General features: G+C 39.2%; 1 protein-coding gene across 1 annotated transcript in view; it reads left to right on the top strand.

Moving 5' to 3' along the window:
* Positions 1 to 13,232, top strand: part of CPD (carboxypeptidase D) — a gene marked incomplete in the record, with an annotated part of 1,229,184 nt that extends 1,215,952 nt beyond the window's left edge. Inside the window, 1 exon segment of the mRNA XM_044054477.1 lies at positions 6,674 to 13,232. Within this exon segment, the coding sequence (XP_043910412.1) occupies positions 6,674 to 6,900 (227 nt within the window).
* Between the last annotated feature and the right edge of the window lie 335 nt (positions 13,233 to 13,567).

A 13,567-nucleotide genomic window follows, 5' to 3' on the forward strand; every position in this document is an offset into this window, starting at 1 on the left:
ACCACCCAGTTGGCCAGTCCACAGCACTTCTCCAGGGCAAGACTCCAGCAAGCAAGGCAAGCAGCAGGGCTAGGGCAATCCTTCCAGGCTCCAGGCAGCAGCAGCAAATGAAACCAGCACACCACACCAGGCAATCCACTGAAGACGTCCCGAACAACTAGTAAACAGCCAAACCAGCAAGAAATTTCAGACCTTAAGTACCGACCTTTTAGAGTAGAGACAGTAAAAGGTAAAAATATAGCTGGAGCACCGCTTTTTATCCCCTAATTTTCGCGGGCTTTGCGGGGATTTGACTTGCAAATCTAAGTGTTGATTGGCTGCTTGCTGCATGAGCCTCTTCTGCAGCAAGCAGCCAATCAACCGAGGGTGCAAGACGGCAATGTCATTTTTTTTTTTTTTTGTTGTCGTACAGACGCGCTGACGTCGTACAACTTGTTATTATTATTTCCAGACTCCCAGAGTGAGAACCGGAGTGCCCTATTGATTTCCGGGCACTCCGGGGAAAAAAACGGAGGGGTGGCAACGCTAGACTGTCATCATGGTTTTCTAAAGCTATCTCTGCCTGTTATTCCTTTCATGGAAAGGTTTTAACTTCCAGTGTGCGAGTGCATTTTACTAGGGCAGCTGCCTCTTCAGCAGCCTTTTTCAGGGGGGTCGACTACGCTTCCATACTGGAAGAGGACACCTGGTCCTCATTCCCTACCTTTACCTTTAAGTAAACTGTCAAGAGTTACACAATTTGTTGTGGTATCTGCCAGCATCATTTCATCAGGTCTGGTGTTGTCAAGAGTCTGGCCTTGCCTGGTTTCTTTTATCAGCTCATCATTTCAGGGAATGGAATAGCTGTCAAACTTAGAAATGCCATTCAGTTTCCTGAAGGTATTACAGAATCTGATACCTCTATCAGGCTTAAGAGCTAGTACTGTGAGGAGTCCCCATTCAATTTTTGTGATTTCCTAGTTTAAGCATTTTTAAACTTCTCTTACTAATTTTTTCTCTGACTCTTGTCCTCTATAAGGTCCAAGACTAAATGTTAGTCCAAGTGCTGTATCTGTATTTTAGTTCTCGGACATTTCTGAGAACTCCCTATTACTGAAATTTTCACTTCCTGATTTTTGTAGTTCTGACAAGGGTTCCTGTGTCCACTCTTAATATAGAGATTCCCTTGGTCGCTCTTTCTCTTATACGTACTGTTGTAAGTTAACACTCTGCAGAATTCCCTACTTTCCATTGTTTCAACACATTACTGTGATCAACTGTTTCTCTCTCCAGCCTGTCTAACCCTGTAGCTAATGACGTTTGACCAGAATTGTGTGTTGTGTGGAGGACCCTAGCACTAGTACCTGATCCTCCTGGGTTAAATTGTCAGTCTGACCTTCTTATAAACTTGTTGCATTACTTTGGCTGTCTGTATGTACTTCCTTGCTCTGGATATCACCAGTTTTAGTTTATCCCCGAGGTGTCTTCTTATTTGAACTTCTGCACAGCAGGCATCCAAGAGGGCTGCCCGACACAGCTAAGAAAACATGGGAAGAGAAAAACAGTTAAAGCTTACAGCACCTCTCTGTTTGCAAATGGTAATTAAGGCAGCAACTGATGTCACTTTTACAATCTATATCGACAAATTTCCTCTGCATAGATTTTTAGTATTTTGATAAAAGTCTGTACTAATCCACCATTCTCTGGATGTAGAATGATATTTTGTCTGTTTGACCTTAAAGTACTGACATAACTGATGCAGTGTCCTTGACACAAGTTGGGTGCCCTGGTTAACAAGCATCTCCTTAGAGATGCACACTGACAAATAACATCAGTTTCCTGACAACAGCACTATCAATTGTAAATTTGGTAACATAGTCCATTCCGACTAGCATGCGTAGATATCAGTTGCTGGATTTTACTGATGTCCCCATAAAATCCAAAGCCATATATTCAAGTGGTACTGCTGTTCTAAGCAGTAGACTCAATAGATCGTTATGTACAGAATAGGTGTAATTTTCTAATAGTCTGGGTGTGAATCGCCAAGGTTCTGTATCTCTTTCATTAGGCTAGGCCAGTCAAATGTGTCTGATGCCTTGCCTTAATTTTGCTTGTTCCCAGATGACGTCCTAACACATGACTAGCTTCCGAAAGCATAGGCACTAGAAACTGATGCAGTATTTTCCCTTTCTTTACTCTGTATAAGATGTGTTTGTTTAAATTCATACGAGGGGTGAACGGTAATGGGAGCAGCCTGTTCACTGTGCCCTCCTACAGCTTTAGTTATGTTCTGTCTTGTACTTGACATATCTTCCCATTTTGCCCTTTTCATGTGTTAATGTTTTAAGTAGCTTACTTGAAAGTTCACTAACTCAGGATTACTTTCTTCACTAGACTGCCTCAAGGTGGAGGTTGTAGCTTTTCCCCTAAAAATACTGTTAGCAGCAGCTTTGATGTCTTCTCCTAAAAGGAGTTCTGAATAAAGTTCATATCCTGATTTATTTTTATTGGATATAGTTTTGGCTTGTTAGCACATGCCTTTTAAATGCTGTTTTCTTTTAGGCTGTTCTCTACCTATCTAATTTGGGTATTATGCTCTTTTCTTTTCTTTTCCTTCCTTCCTTGTCTTGTCCTTTCACTGCAAAGGGTGTTTTGACACCATCATCAGTTTTACTTTTTTGTCATAGTTCACAGATTTTTGGCAGATTCCCTCTTCAGTTACATTTTTTGCTTTACCTTAGCTGAAACAAGCTCAGAATTCGCACTTTCTGCATTAATTTTGTTCTGATGGTCAGCTGTCTTTCTTTTGCTAGGTCTCATTTTCTCTGCTAGTACTTGTATTTAACTTATGTCTTGTAGTGACTTGTACTTCATTTTTTTCTGTCAAGTCATCCTCAGTTGCTATACTGACATCTTACAATTTTGGGCTTTTCTTGCTCTGTCTTATAGACATGTTTCTGGTCACAAGAGTCATTTTTACCGTCTAAACCTTAACCCAAGTCCTGGTTGTTTTTGCAGTTTCTGTGCCAACTCCTTTCTCTGGTTTTGATTTTGAAGCTCTTTATGAATGTTTTTGCCTTGCTGCCCTCCATGCTTATATTGAATGTGTGTATCAGCTTGCCAGACTGTGGCTGTACATTTTCCCCCTCCCACATATTTTGTGGTGCTTGAAAATTGGGAAAGTGTCTATCTTATTTTATATCTTACATCAAATCAGGATTTATAACTACAGAATTCAGCAGTTTCCCCAGAACTATCTGAATATATAAGGGGATTTTCTTTTCTGTCGCCACAAATGCATATTCCTGACTCCTTTTGATTGTTACTAATTTTGTGCTCACACACCAGAGAAAGCTTAAGGAAAATTCATGCTGCCAGAATCAAGCAAGGGTTGCACCACCCATCCTTCTAAAAATACAGTATTTTGGTTGTATCACTGTGACACAGATCTGACATGGTTATACTACGTTAGTCCTGTCTCACTCTCTCTGGGTACTTGGTAATACTATATATTTTTTTGTTCTTCTGTCAGAAACACTTTCTTCAATGTTAGAAGCGCAGAACTTATGGATATGATGACTCCTCCCCATTTGTAAGAAATGAACACATTACTGGTTGCTTTATTAATTTTCAATTTGGTAACCTGATAACTAAGCTTGTCTACTGACTCTCTTCAGCTACAGGTAGCACACAAATGCAAAAATTGATATATATTTCTGTACATTTATACACTTTATATCATAGCAAAGTGAGGTATCAATTAAGCAAGTGAAGTCAGTGAACCAACGTGGTTATTGCATATGTATACACAGTTTAAACATTGCTTGGGTAGAAAACAGGTTCAAAGTTTGTAAAGAAAGGAACACAGTGATTGAAATTATAGATAACCATGCCTACTAGATTTAAAATGAATTTAAAACGTGTAAGCTGAATGGTTGAAAAGATGCTTGGGGGTTGCAAGAATGTTAACTGCTGTCCTTAAGCCGTTATATATACCCTCAATGAGGAGGTGATTGGATAGGGCTGTCTTGAACCTTTGTAGTGCCTTTTGCTTCAGAGGAGAATTTATTCCATAATGCTGAGCAGTTTGTGGCATGCTCTCCAGTAGTTTTACGTAGGGGAAGGCTTGGTGTGATATTTTCTTAAGTGTTTCTCAGGAAGTATGAAGAGGGCAATTAAGTACATTCAGTGGGATGGTGTCTAGCAGGTGGGTTGATCTTTTAGTTAGAGAGCCATTTCATTCTCTTTAGAAGACTGCAGTGGTGAGAGCATGAGTCTGCAAGCATTGCAAGTCTGCATACTTCATTCTCTACGTTCTGTAGTTTGAGCATTGTAAACAGAATGAAAAACTTGCAAAAAATATATTCAAGTTTGGGAAGAAAGACATTCTTGGCCAGTGCTGTGCTTGCAGTTGGAGAGAGTAGATGTTTGAATTAAGTAACCCGATGAATAATATTCACACTATTGGTAGTGGTGATGGTACTTGAGGAAATTGGGGGGGGGGTGCAGAAGTGTAACATTTAATTTTTATGGTTGATAAACAGGTTGAGAAGAGGAAAGGCCCGAGGAGGATCGTTGCATTTGGGTTTATAGGTTGGCAGGATGTAAAAGCATATCATCAGCTTACAAAATATGTAGTACTAAAGGTATTCAGTAAGATCATTTATGAAAAGGGAGCAAAGTAAGGGCCAAAAGACATTGCCTTGGGGGACTTGTGTGGTAGGTGTTCCATGAAAGGAGAGTTGGTTGTTGGTGTGAGCTTAACAAAATGTATTTTCACTGTAACTTTTGAACCACTGAATGGCTGTTGGACCATAACTTAACTTTTTCAGCATGTTTATCAATGTATGATGATTTACAGTCTCTAAATCCCTGGTCATGTCAACAAATGTACCATCAGTTTTGAGTCCATTAATAATGTTGTAGATTGCATCATTTATTATAAGTAATGCAGTAGTTGTGCTAAAAGTGTTTCTGAAACACCATATGGTGGCGTTACCACATTGCAAACCCTCAACATCAAGAAAAGCAGCACAGTTTCCTGGAATACATTCAGAATGTCGAACATTTCGAATGTTACTAGCAAAAAGTTCAGAGCAGAAATATCGGCGCACAATACATCAAAAAAAGTACACATTGCACATTCTGTACAGGGGCACAAGCCCTCTGCTAATATATGTAGCAGTTCCAAGATTGCAGCACAGTGGGGAAAGGGCAAAAAATAAGTTCCTGCTCTGGTGTGTTCTCTGGTAACACACTACTGGCTTTCTAGCAAATGGGAAAAGCTAGCCAATGTGTTTAAACCTTTTGAGTTGATCTTTTTCCTTTCAGCTTTTTGTCATTTGTTCTGAATGTATTTCAGTTTCCTTTGGTAAATCCGGTATCATTACCGCTTTCCACAGTATTCCACTTAAATCTGACATGGTCATCAGGGTCTTTAGTGCCTTTGTTAATAATGGCAGTTTAGTGTTTAGAAAATCCTTCTACTTTGCCCATCTTCTCCTTCGTGGTATATCCTCAAGGTCCAAAGATATTGTAATCCTGCTTCATTCATCCCTTATTAAAGCTATCATTGAATATAGTGGTCCTTTCCTAGTGTACCTCACTAAGCACCTAAACCAGTTAGAGAGACCTCAATATTTCCTCACTAGAAATATCTCTAATCTCAGTACTGTTAGTTGCTATGATAGACTAAAAGCTTTGTTACCCTGCTCAGTATCATAGACTTTTGAGGGTTGATCTCTGCTTAGCCTTCCATGCTGCAAATGGACCTCACACTTATAAAGCAAACACCCACTCTCGAAACTTAAACCCATGCTACCACATCAGCAACACCAGGTGGTGCAAAAGATACCTAACCAAATGTGTCCCCTTTTTCTTTAATAGGTTGCTGTTGTATATCAGTTCACTAGCAGCCTACAAAACCACTTTGAATGACTGCATGGGTGATTGAATTTCACATTTTCAAATGAGATGTGAAAAAAAATAATGGGGAGCATTGTTAGTCCTCCACCAGTACTTGATGATGTGGCTAAGCTTCTCATTATTCTGTTTGACCTTAAGCTGAGTAAGAAACTATGAACCTAGATAAAAAAATGTCCTAATCATTATTATGTACAACTAGCGTAACTCGCCAAGTAGTTGTGGCCATGTGGTCTTCCTGAGTGCTTACAGTTTCACTTTCACATGTGTTCACAGTATTCATTATTATGACATTTGGCAGTTAACCATAAAAGGCTTATTGTTTCACATTATGAGGACCAGGTGTTAATTAGGAGCTGTAGTCATATACTGGTGTGTGTAACCATAGTTTAAAAATTAGCCATGCAAAACTGAAGGGAAGTATAAAGTACATCAGTTTAGATGGATGGTGTACTCCAGGAAAGAGAGATGTGATGTTTTGTAGAAACGAGTGAGTGAGAGTGTATGTTGAAATACCCTGTTTTTTTTTTTGTATTTTGCAACTCAGACTTTTTTCTTTCTAACTTGTGGTTAGATAGTCATTGCAGTATCCCAGAAGAAAGAAGATTGTAGAATTTCTCATCTTTAAGAAGCATGACACATTTTCGTGATTTTTGTACATTTTGCATCTCAGACTTGTTTTTCCTTCCTTTTTAACTTGTAACCAGATGTAGTAATTTCAATAAACCCCAAAGAAAAGAATTTGTAATTTTTTTTTTCTTTTGTCCCTTAGGAGCAACGTTGTCTACTCTGTTGTTAACTGCTTGTATCATATGGTGTGTCTGCTCCATCAAGTCCAACCGGCATAAAGATGGTTTCCACCGTTTACAACAGCATAATGAAGACTATGAAGAGGAGATGCGCATGACATCTTTGGGTTCGAAAAAGTCCCTACTGAATCATGAGTTTCAGGATGAGAGTGACAGTGAAGAAGACACACTTTATACGAACAAACAATAGGTTTCTGGTGCTGGGGCCCTTACAGTGCTGAATGGGCAGGCAGTACTTTAAGGATATGTCGAAGCAATTTGCCTATGGGGGAATAGACTTACTAGTTGTTAATTCCCTGCCTTATGGGACCAGACGCTGGGCCCACCCAGACCTCCTTGCTTTCTCGAGAGCTTTCTCTTATTGGCTTGTTTTATTAGCCTTTATTCACTAGTTTTGTGACTTGTATGTCATCTGGCTGCAGTGGTAGCAGCTCTGAGTACACCAGGGTTCATCCCAACAGGACATTATTTTCTTACTTGGTTCATCTTTTAATCATTGGTCAGTGAATATTGATCTAAAACTGAGTTCAGTCCACTGCCAATTGCAGCCACTGAGTCGGCAGTTCAGGCTCCAAATTCTGTTATTATTTTTAATCTTTGTGCCTTTTTAAGTGCTTTCATGTGTCATACATATTTGTACAGACTTTTTCTGGACTATTGACGGTTTTTCACATAGCAAACTTCAGAAACCCCTAAAACTAATGTGTGTAAGTACTGTAATCTGTGTGTGGGTGTGTTTGTGTATGTGTGGGTGTTTTCTACTTGAGGGTGTATTCCGAGATGAGATCATGCAAATAGCTTAGAGTGGACTTTTTGTATACATATAGGACAGTGAGTAGTAGATCCAGTACAAACATAAGTTGAGGAAAAGGCAAAGAGATTCTGCAGTACTGCGTGTTGTGTTCACAACAGACATTGTGTAAAGGTGGTAAAGTGACATGGAATTGTAGTCGCATGCTGAGTGAAAGACAGGAACTTATCCATCTAAGGGGGTTGTGGATTAGGAGAGATTGCAGCACAAGATTCTGGATGTAGTGTGAATATAGGTGTTCGGGTATCTATGCAGAAAGAATTTGCGGTGGGAGGCATAGCAAAATGGTTCCAATGATGTACTTTTAGAAGGAACAGAACAACAACTTCTTGTTTGGAACTGTTGAGTTACTGAGTGAGGACTTGCTTATTTGGAGTGCTGCTCCCTGTAAGAATGCCATGTAGCCACTTTGCTAATTCAGAAAATATCCATTTGGTCTATCGCTCTCAATGAGGAATGCTGTGAAGCTCCATCATACTGCAGAATTTAAAAATAGAGGATTCTTGTGATCAGTTGGAGAAGGTCACTGTTGGTAACTGTTTAAGGCAATATAGTAGTCAAAGGCAAGTCCGTGCAGTCTACTGAGGCCACTTTTTGATGTGCATGCATGTGTGTGTTTGCAAAGTTGGGATGGCGATGGACTGAAATGCAGGCAGTGTATTGCTGATGTTAATAAAATAGTGCAACAGTGTTTTGAACATAACTGACCAGGTGCTCTGCCATCCGCTTAGATTGGGAACATCAGCTGCTGGAGTATGAACGCTGCTTCATTGAAGCCAGTAGAAGCAATCCAGTGGGTACTTTTTTCATGGTCATCTCCACTATAATAGGTAGAGACACTAGCGCACACATTCGTTAACAGGAGTTCTACAAAATGTTTTGTTAGCAGAAGAATTATTAACTTAGTACTTACAGCAGTTCCCTATGTGTTCTTGCAACAAGCATTATACATTTCAGCCCTACTTCCCCAAAAAATATGCACATGCAAACAGAAGGTATAAACTTCATGTCCTTCACTTTGTTCTCTCTGCAGCTCTATGGCTTTGCTGAAAACTAAATCATAGCATCTGAAGCTTTCCACAACCAGCATAGACAGATTTCATACATAGTAGCAGGCCTACACAGCAGGTATCAACATCCCACAGAGTTAGGCTCATGTTTATAATTTTAAATTATTCTGTGATCCTCAAGCCTATGTACTGTTTTTTGTGTTACAGAGAACGGTCTTCTTCCATGTCACAGCTTCATAATGTTGCTGCTCAACAGCTTTTAGTTCAAATTCAGCATGTATTGCAGAGATGATCTCCATGCACTCAGAGAAAAGTATGACCAGTGCCAATATTTTTATAAAATATATTTTTCTATGAATCCTTAGTACTGTACTTCATATATGCGAGTGTAGAATGAATGTTTGTATGTTTTGCATATGGGAGTAAAGTTATTCCGGGTGGTGGTCTGAGAGATTAAGCAATAATGTTTGCTGTCTCTGTTCACTGTACCATGATATAAACAAGTTGAAAAGAGAATAGGTTTTGGAAAATCTGAAACTAGTTTTAAGCACAGTTTGGTGCAGGTTTTTGTCATGAAATCCCTGTCGTCAGACCTCATTTGGGTGGTAGTCTTTGAAGCACATGATTGTATTTTACATTGCTGCTAAATTCAGTAAGACTTTTTCATGAGCAAGTTTTATGGTAAGGATGTATTTTTTTTAGTTCATCTTAAGGAGCACATCCTGGAAAAATTGGGTATTTTTATGTCTACATAATGTCCATTATGTATACCACTGTATGTCTCAGTAGTAAAATGAAGACAAAAGGTTTCCTTGATAGTGGGAATTGTACAGAAACAGGCTTTCTTGTGTATGTGTGGGGTAAGGGAGTCTTCTGCATTATAACTGCCACCTGGCAGTGTAAACTTTGGCTCTAGATTATTGTCACTGTTGAAATGACATCCTGACACTGTGTGCAAAAATGGGGAAAAAGGGTTGTTGTTGATGGCTAGATGGATAGTAGATAACAGCTCTTCTTAAAGTTTAATGACTGTTACTGTACTAATGTATAATAACTTCCAGTTGCATCCTATCATTCTTCAGTTTTAATAGATCATCCGAATATGTGTGGAGAAAAGGACTTGCACAGCTGAGTTTATATGTGCCTGTAGTATAAACTAGTTCTAGTGGCAGATATTTGATACCTGGGAAGTATCTGCTACACTTGAAACTTGCAGTGGAAGAGTTTGATTGTAAAATTCTGGAAGTCTGAAACTGTTCTGTATTCTGGAGAGATTGTACTTTGTCATACTAAGCTTGGCTAACAGTTCAAGAAGTTAGCCATCGAAAGTTTTTATTAGCCTAGTTAGAATTTTTTGAGGGTTGAAGTATTGGGAGGGGGCACCTTTCAGTGTCTTGGCATTCTAAGTGATGGATATCTGAGACCAGATGTTTAATATAAGGGATGCTTATTCCCACCTCTGAGTTGCAGCACCTGAAAGGTAAGAAGAGTAATTGGGAGATGGGGATGCAAGGGATCAGAAAAAGTAATTTTCAGTGTTATTGATATTGTTGGTTTTGGATTCATAAAGTTGTACTACATTCAGAAGTTCCAGCTTGGTTTATTAAAGAAAAGCACTTAAGTGGTGGTACATAATTGACTGACCAGCCTTCGGGTTTATTTTTTTTTTAGACTTTCAGAAATAACAGTGATCACAGGGATTCATGTCGACTCGCCAAAGGCAGTTTTTCCAAACATACAATTTAAAAAAAAGTTTACAGAAACTACCTTCAGCAAACATCTGAGGAAAGTTTTTGTAGTGGGGCAAGCCCGTTGCAAGCCCCAATACCCCCTAAACTTAAATATACCAACTCAGAAGATGCACATCAGTGGAGAAAGAGGCAAATTCCACTGTTGATGAATGTACTTCAGTCGTTTCATGTTCACCAAAATATACCGTTTACTACCTGATGTGCTCTTGGTCACAGATGTGGTAGATAGAGTACCTGTCCATACTGACTTTGTACTACCATTAAAGATAGTGAAGTGTAGCTGCACAGCGTATTGTGTTGTAGAATACTTAGGAGATAGCTGCTCACCAAGTAAAATGTATTTTTTGCAAACTATTTTTAATAGTTCCTTGAAAAAAAACAGTAAACCAGGGTTCTGAGATGTTAGTTAAATAATGGTCTCTCTCTTAAGTAGTTGTTTGTTTGCAGCTTTAATTCATTCCTGTTCCTCAATGGCAATTTGCTCAGTATTTCTGTAAGTCCCAGTCTGAATGGTAAATACCTGGGACAGAGGAGATAGGCTGGGCTGATGGGGGTTGGAGGGATGGGTGGCATTCACAGAGGGAAAAAGCACATTAAAAAATCACTCTGAGCTGATTCAAAAGATGTAAAGTTTGTGTTCTGAAATGAACTTTTCCTGATTATCATTTTGAGTGCCATACTGTTATTTGTGTAGACCATTACTTAGCAAGGACTGGATATCTCACCATTCAGATCCAGAATTCCTCTTTATTTGATGTCTGTGCTGTCAGCTAACCTGTCTGTAACTCCCATTTTTTTCCATTGATGAAAATAGGATGAGGGACATACATCTGGCAGTTTAGCATATAAGATTAAGGCTGTGAGCTGCTAACACCTTTCACCTTATTGTCCTGAGTTTGATTTTTTTGTCTCCATGTGCCTACTCTCTGACTGAACAAGTCACTTAACCAGACATTGGTCCTGGACCTCCATTGAAAATGTTCCTCAAGCTGGCTGGGCAACATTTTTAATAAATATTTTACTTACCTTTTAAGATTCACCATTTGGGTGGGTAAGGTCATCTGTTCCTGTCCTCTCTCTTTGCAAAGAGGATTTTGTAGTTCACAAACAGATCTTGTCAAAATGGCTTGGTAAATGAATTGTTCTGTGTTACCAGAAGGCAAATTAATTCTTAACTAAAATGATTACAGGTCATTCCACCAAGGTAGTAGCTATATCTAGTGGATGTTTTAATAATGTATCCTTTATAAACGTGTCTGCAAAGGCTGCCTGGTCATCTGTGCATACCAGTGTCAGGTAGTACAGTCTGAGCCTTCAGGAATAAAGCTTCATTTGGAAGAGCTGTCTTTCATTGTATCCCATTTAGAGGTACCTTTTAGGCTGCTTGTATTCATTTTGGAGTTGTTTAAGGCCATGACTTGAGATTTGTACCCATGTTCCACTTGTTGCAGAGGACCTAGATGTACGAGTATTTCCCATATGCATTGATCTTCAAGGGGAAACTGTCCTGTGGATGCCTTATTGGTCCCTCCATACCCCTGGCATGGATCATGCAAGCTGTTTATGTCATGGTAGTAGGACTTCCTGTAAGTACAGTGTATGCTTTGAATTTGTAATCTTGCATGTAGTGCTATTTCTTGATGGAAAATACCTTTTTGAGATGGGTTAAGAATTGCACAATATGAGAGAGGAGGTACCTAACTCTTCTACCAGTTGCAGTGGGTCTTTTTGAATATCTTTTTGGGGTGAGTTCTTTGTGTCTTGTATTTTTGCTTTATACCCTTTCTTCTCCTTGAAGTGAGTTTCTTTTAAAGGTATTTAATCTCTAATAACAGATTAAGTAGCTTCTGCTTATGATAAAGGTTTTTTTTATGTACTCCCTGCTCTTCTTGAAGGACATTTATTACTTTCTGTCAAACTTCTTGGAGATTATCCATTAGGAGTACTAATTATCCACACAGCAGCTGTTTAACTGCCACACTGTTGAGAAGCTGCCTGTATACTATTGAACCATGTTTTTGTTAGGAGTATGTGCAACATGTATCCCACTGCCATTTTTCTGCATTTTAACCTAAAGGATACGGTGGTCCACTAGGTGATACAGAAGCACCAAAACTTTCTTCTAGTACTGGTTGTTGTATAGAGGAAGATTATCTGTGAACCAGAAGCAGTTCTGTCTGTTCATACTGTTGCTTCATGATCCACCAAGTCTTATGATCAGTTAGGTGCTCCTCCATTCTCATTTTACCATCTGTGTTTAAGGACTCATGGCAAGAGTTGCAGCATCTGTGGTGCCTGGTTGTTTCCTCATCATGGCTAAGCATATGCAGCTCCAGCTGTCTTTTCCTTGTGAGGGCTCAATATATCATATTTGCATTTTATCACCAGCTCTTAGAGTCCCTGCATTAAGGAAGCTGTGTTTGTTCTATACAGATAAGTTCAGGTGTGCCATACTCTGCAGTTTTTGCCTCCCGCAGTGCAAACTTGCTCCATTCTTTTGAGTATGAAAAATTTTCTTGAGTAATTTGCATGTTGCTCCCTTCAGAGTCTGTAACTGGGTTACACAGCCTACATTGCCAGCAGTCTGCAGTCAACACTTTCTCATACGAGCAGTAATGAAATTCAGTTCAGGGGTCTGGGAATGGCTGCCTTAGTTAATGTAAGCAGGGATAACCTAGCTCCTTGAGCTAGAATCCCAGATTCAGCAGCTAACTCCTTGAAGAAATTGCAAGTTCTTTTCATTACACAATATTAGTTTAATTTTATTTCCATGAAGTTTTTGGAATAAAAATATTTTCTCTGAGTGATGGATAAGTACAGCATTTTTTTATTGTTATATTTTTAAAATATTGCTGTGCCTTGACAATTCATGTAAAATGCAAAGCTCTGCACTTAAAAGTTTACTAATATGGGAATTAAATGTGAGGCATCTGTGTTCATTTAACTTTAATTTCTCCAAAGTTTTTAGGTTCAATCACTGATAGTCTTGAGCTATTTTGTACTACTGGTTTTACCTGTGTGTATTTACAGTTTCCTTCCATTTTTTCTTTTGCAGTCTATTGGATGGGATCGTGATTTACCAAGGTGTTTGAAAGTGTTTATATTTATACAAATATAGGGCAGCACGGTGATACAGCAGATAACATTGTTACCTCACAGCAAGAGGTTCTCTGGTTCAATTCTCAGCTGGGGTGCCTTCTGTGTGGAGTATGCATGTCCTTCCTGTGTTTTGAACCGAAGCACCCGGAGGAAACCCACACAAAGGCATGCAGCAGGTGGATTGGG

This window comes from Protopterus annectens, chromosome 13.part0, assembly GCF_019279795.1.
Source record: "Protopterus annectens isolate FY-2018-M chromosome 13.part0, PAN1.0, whole genome shotgun sequence".
Classification (NCBI taxonomy): domain Eukaryota; kingdom Metazoa; phylum Chordata; order Ceratodontiformes; family Protopteridae; genus Protopterus; species Protopterus annectens.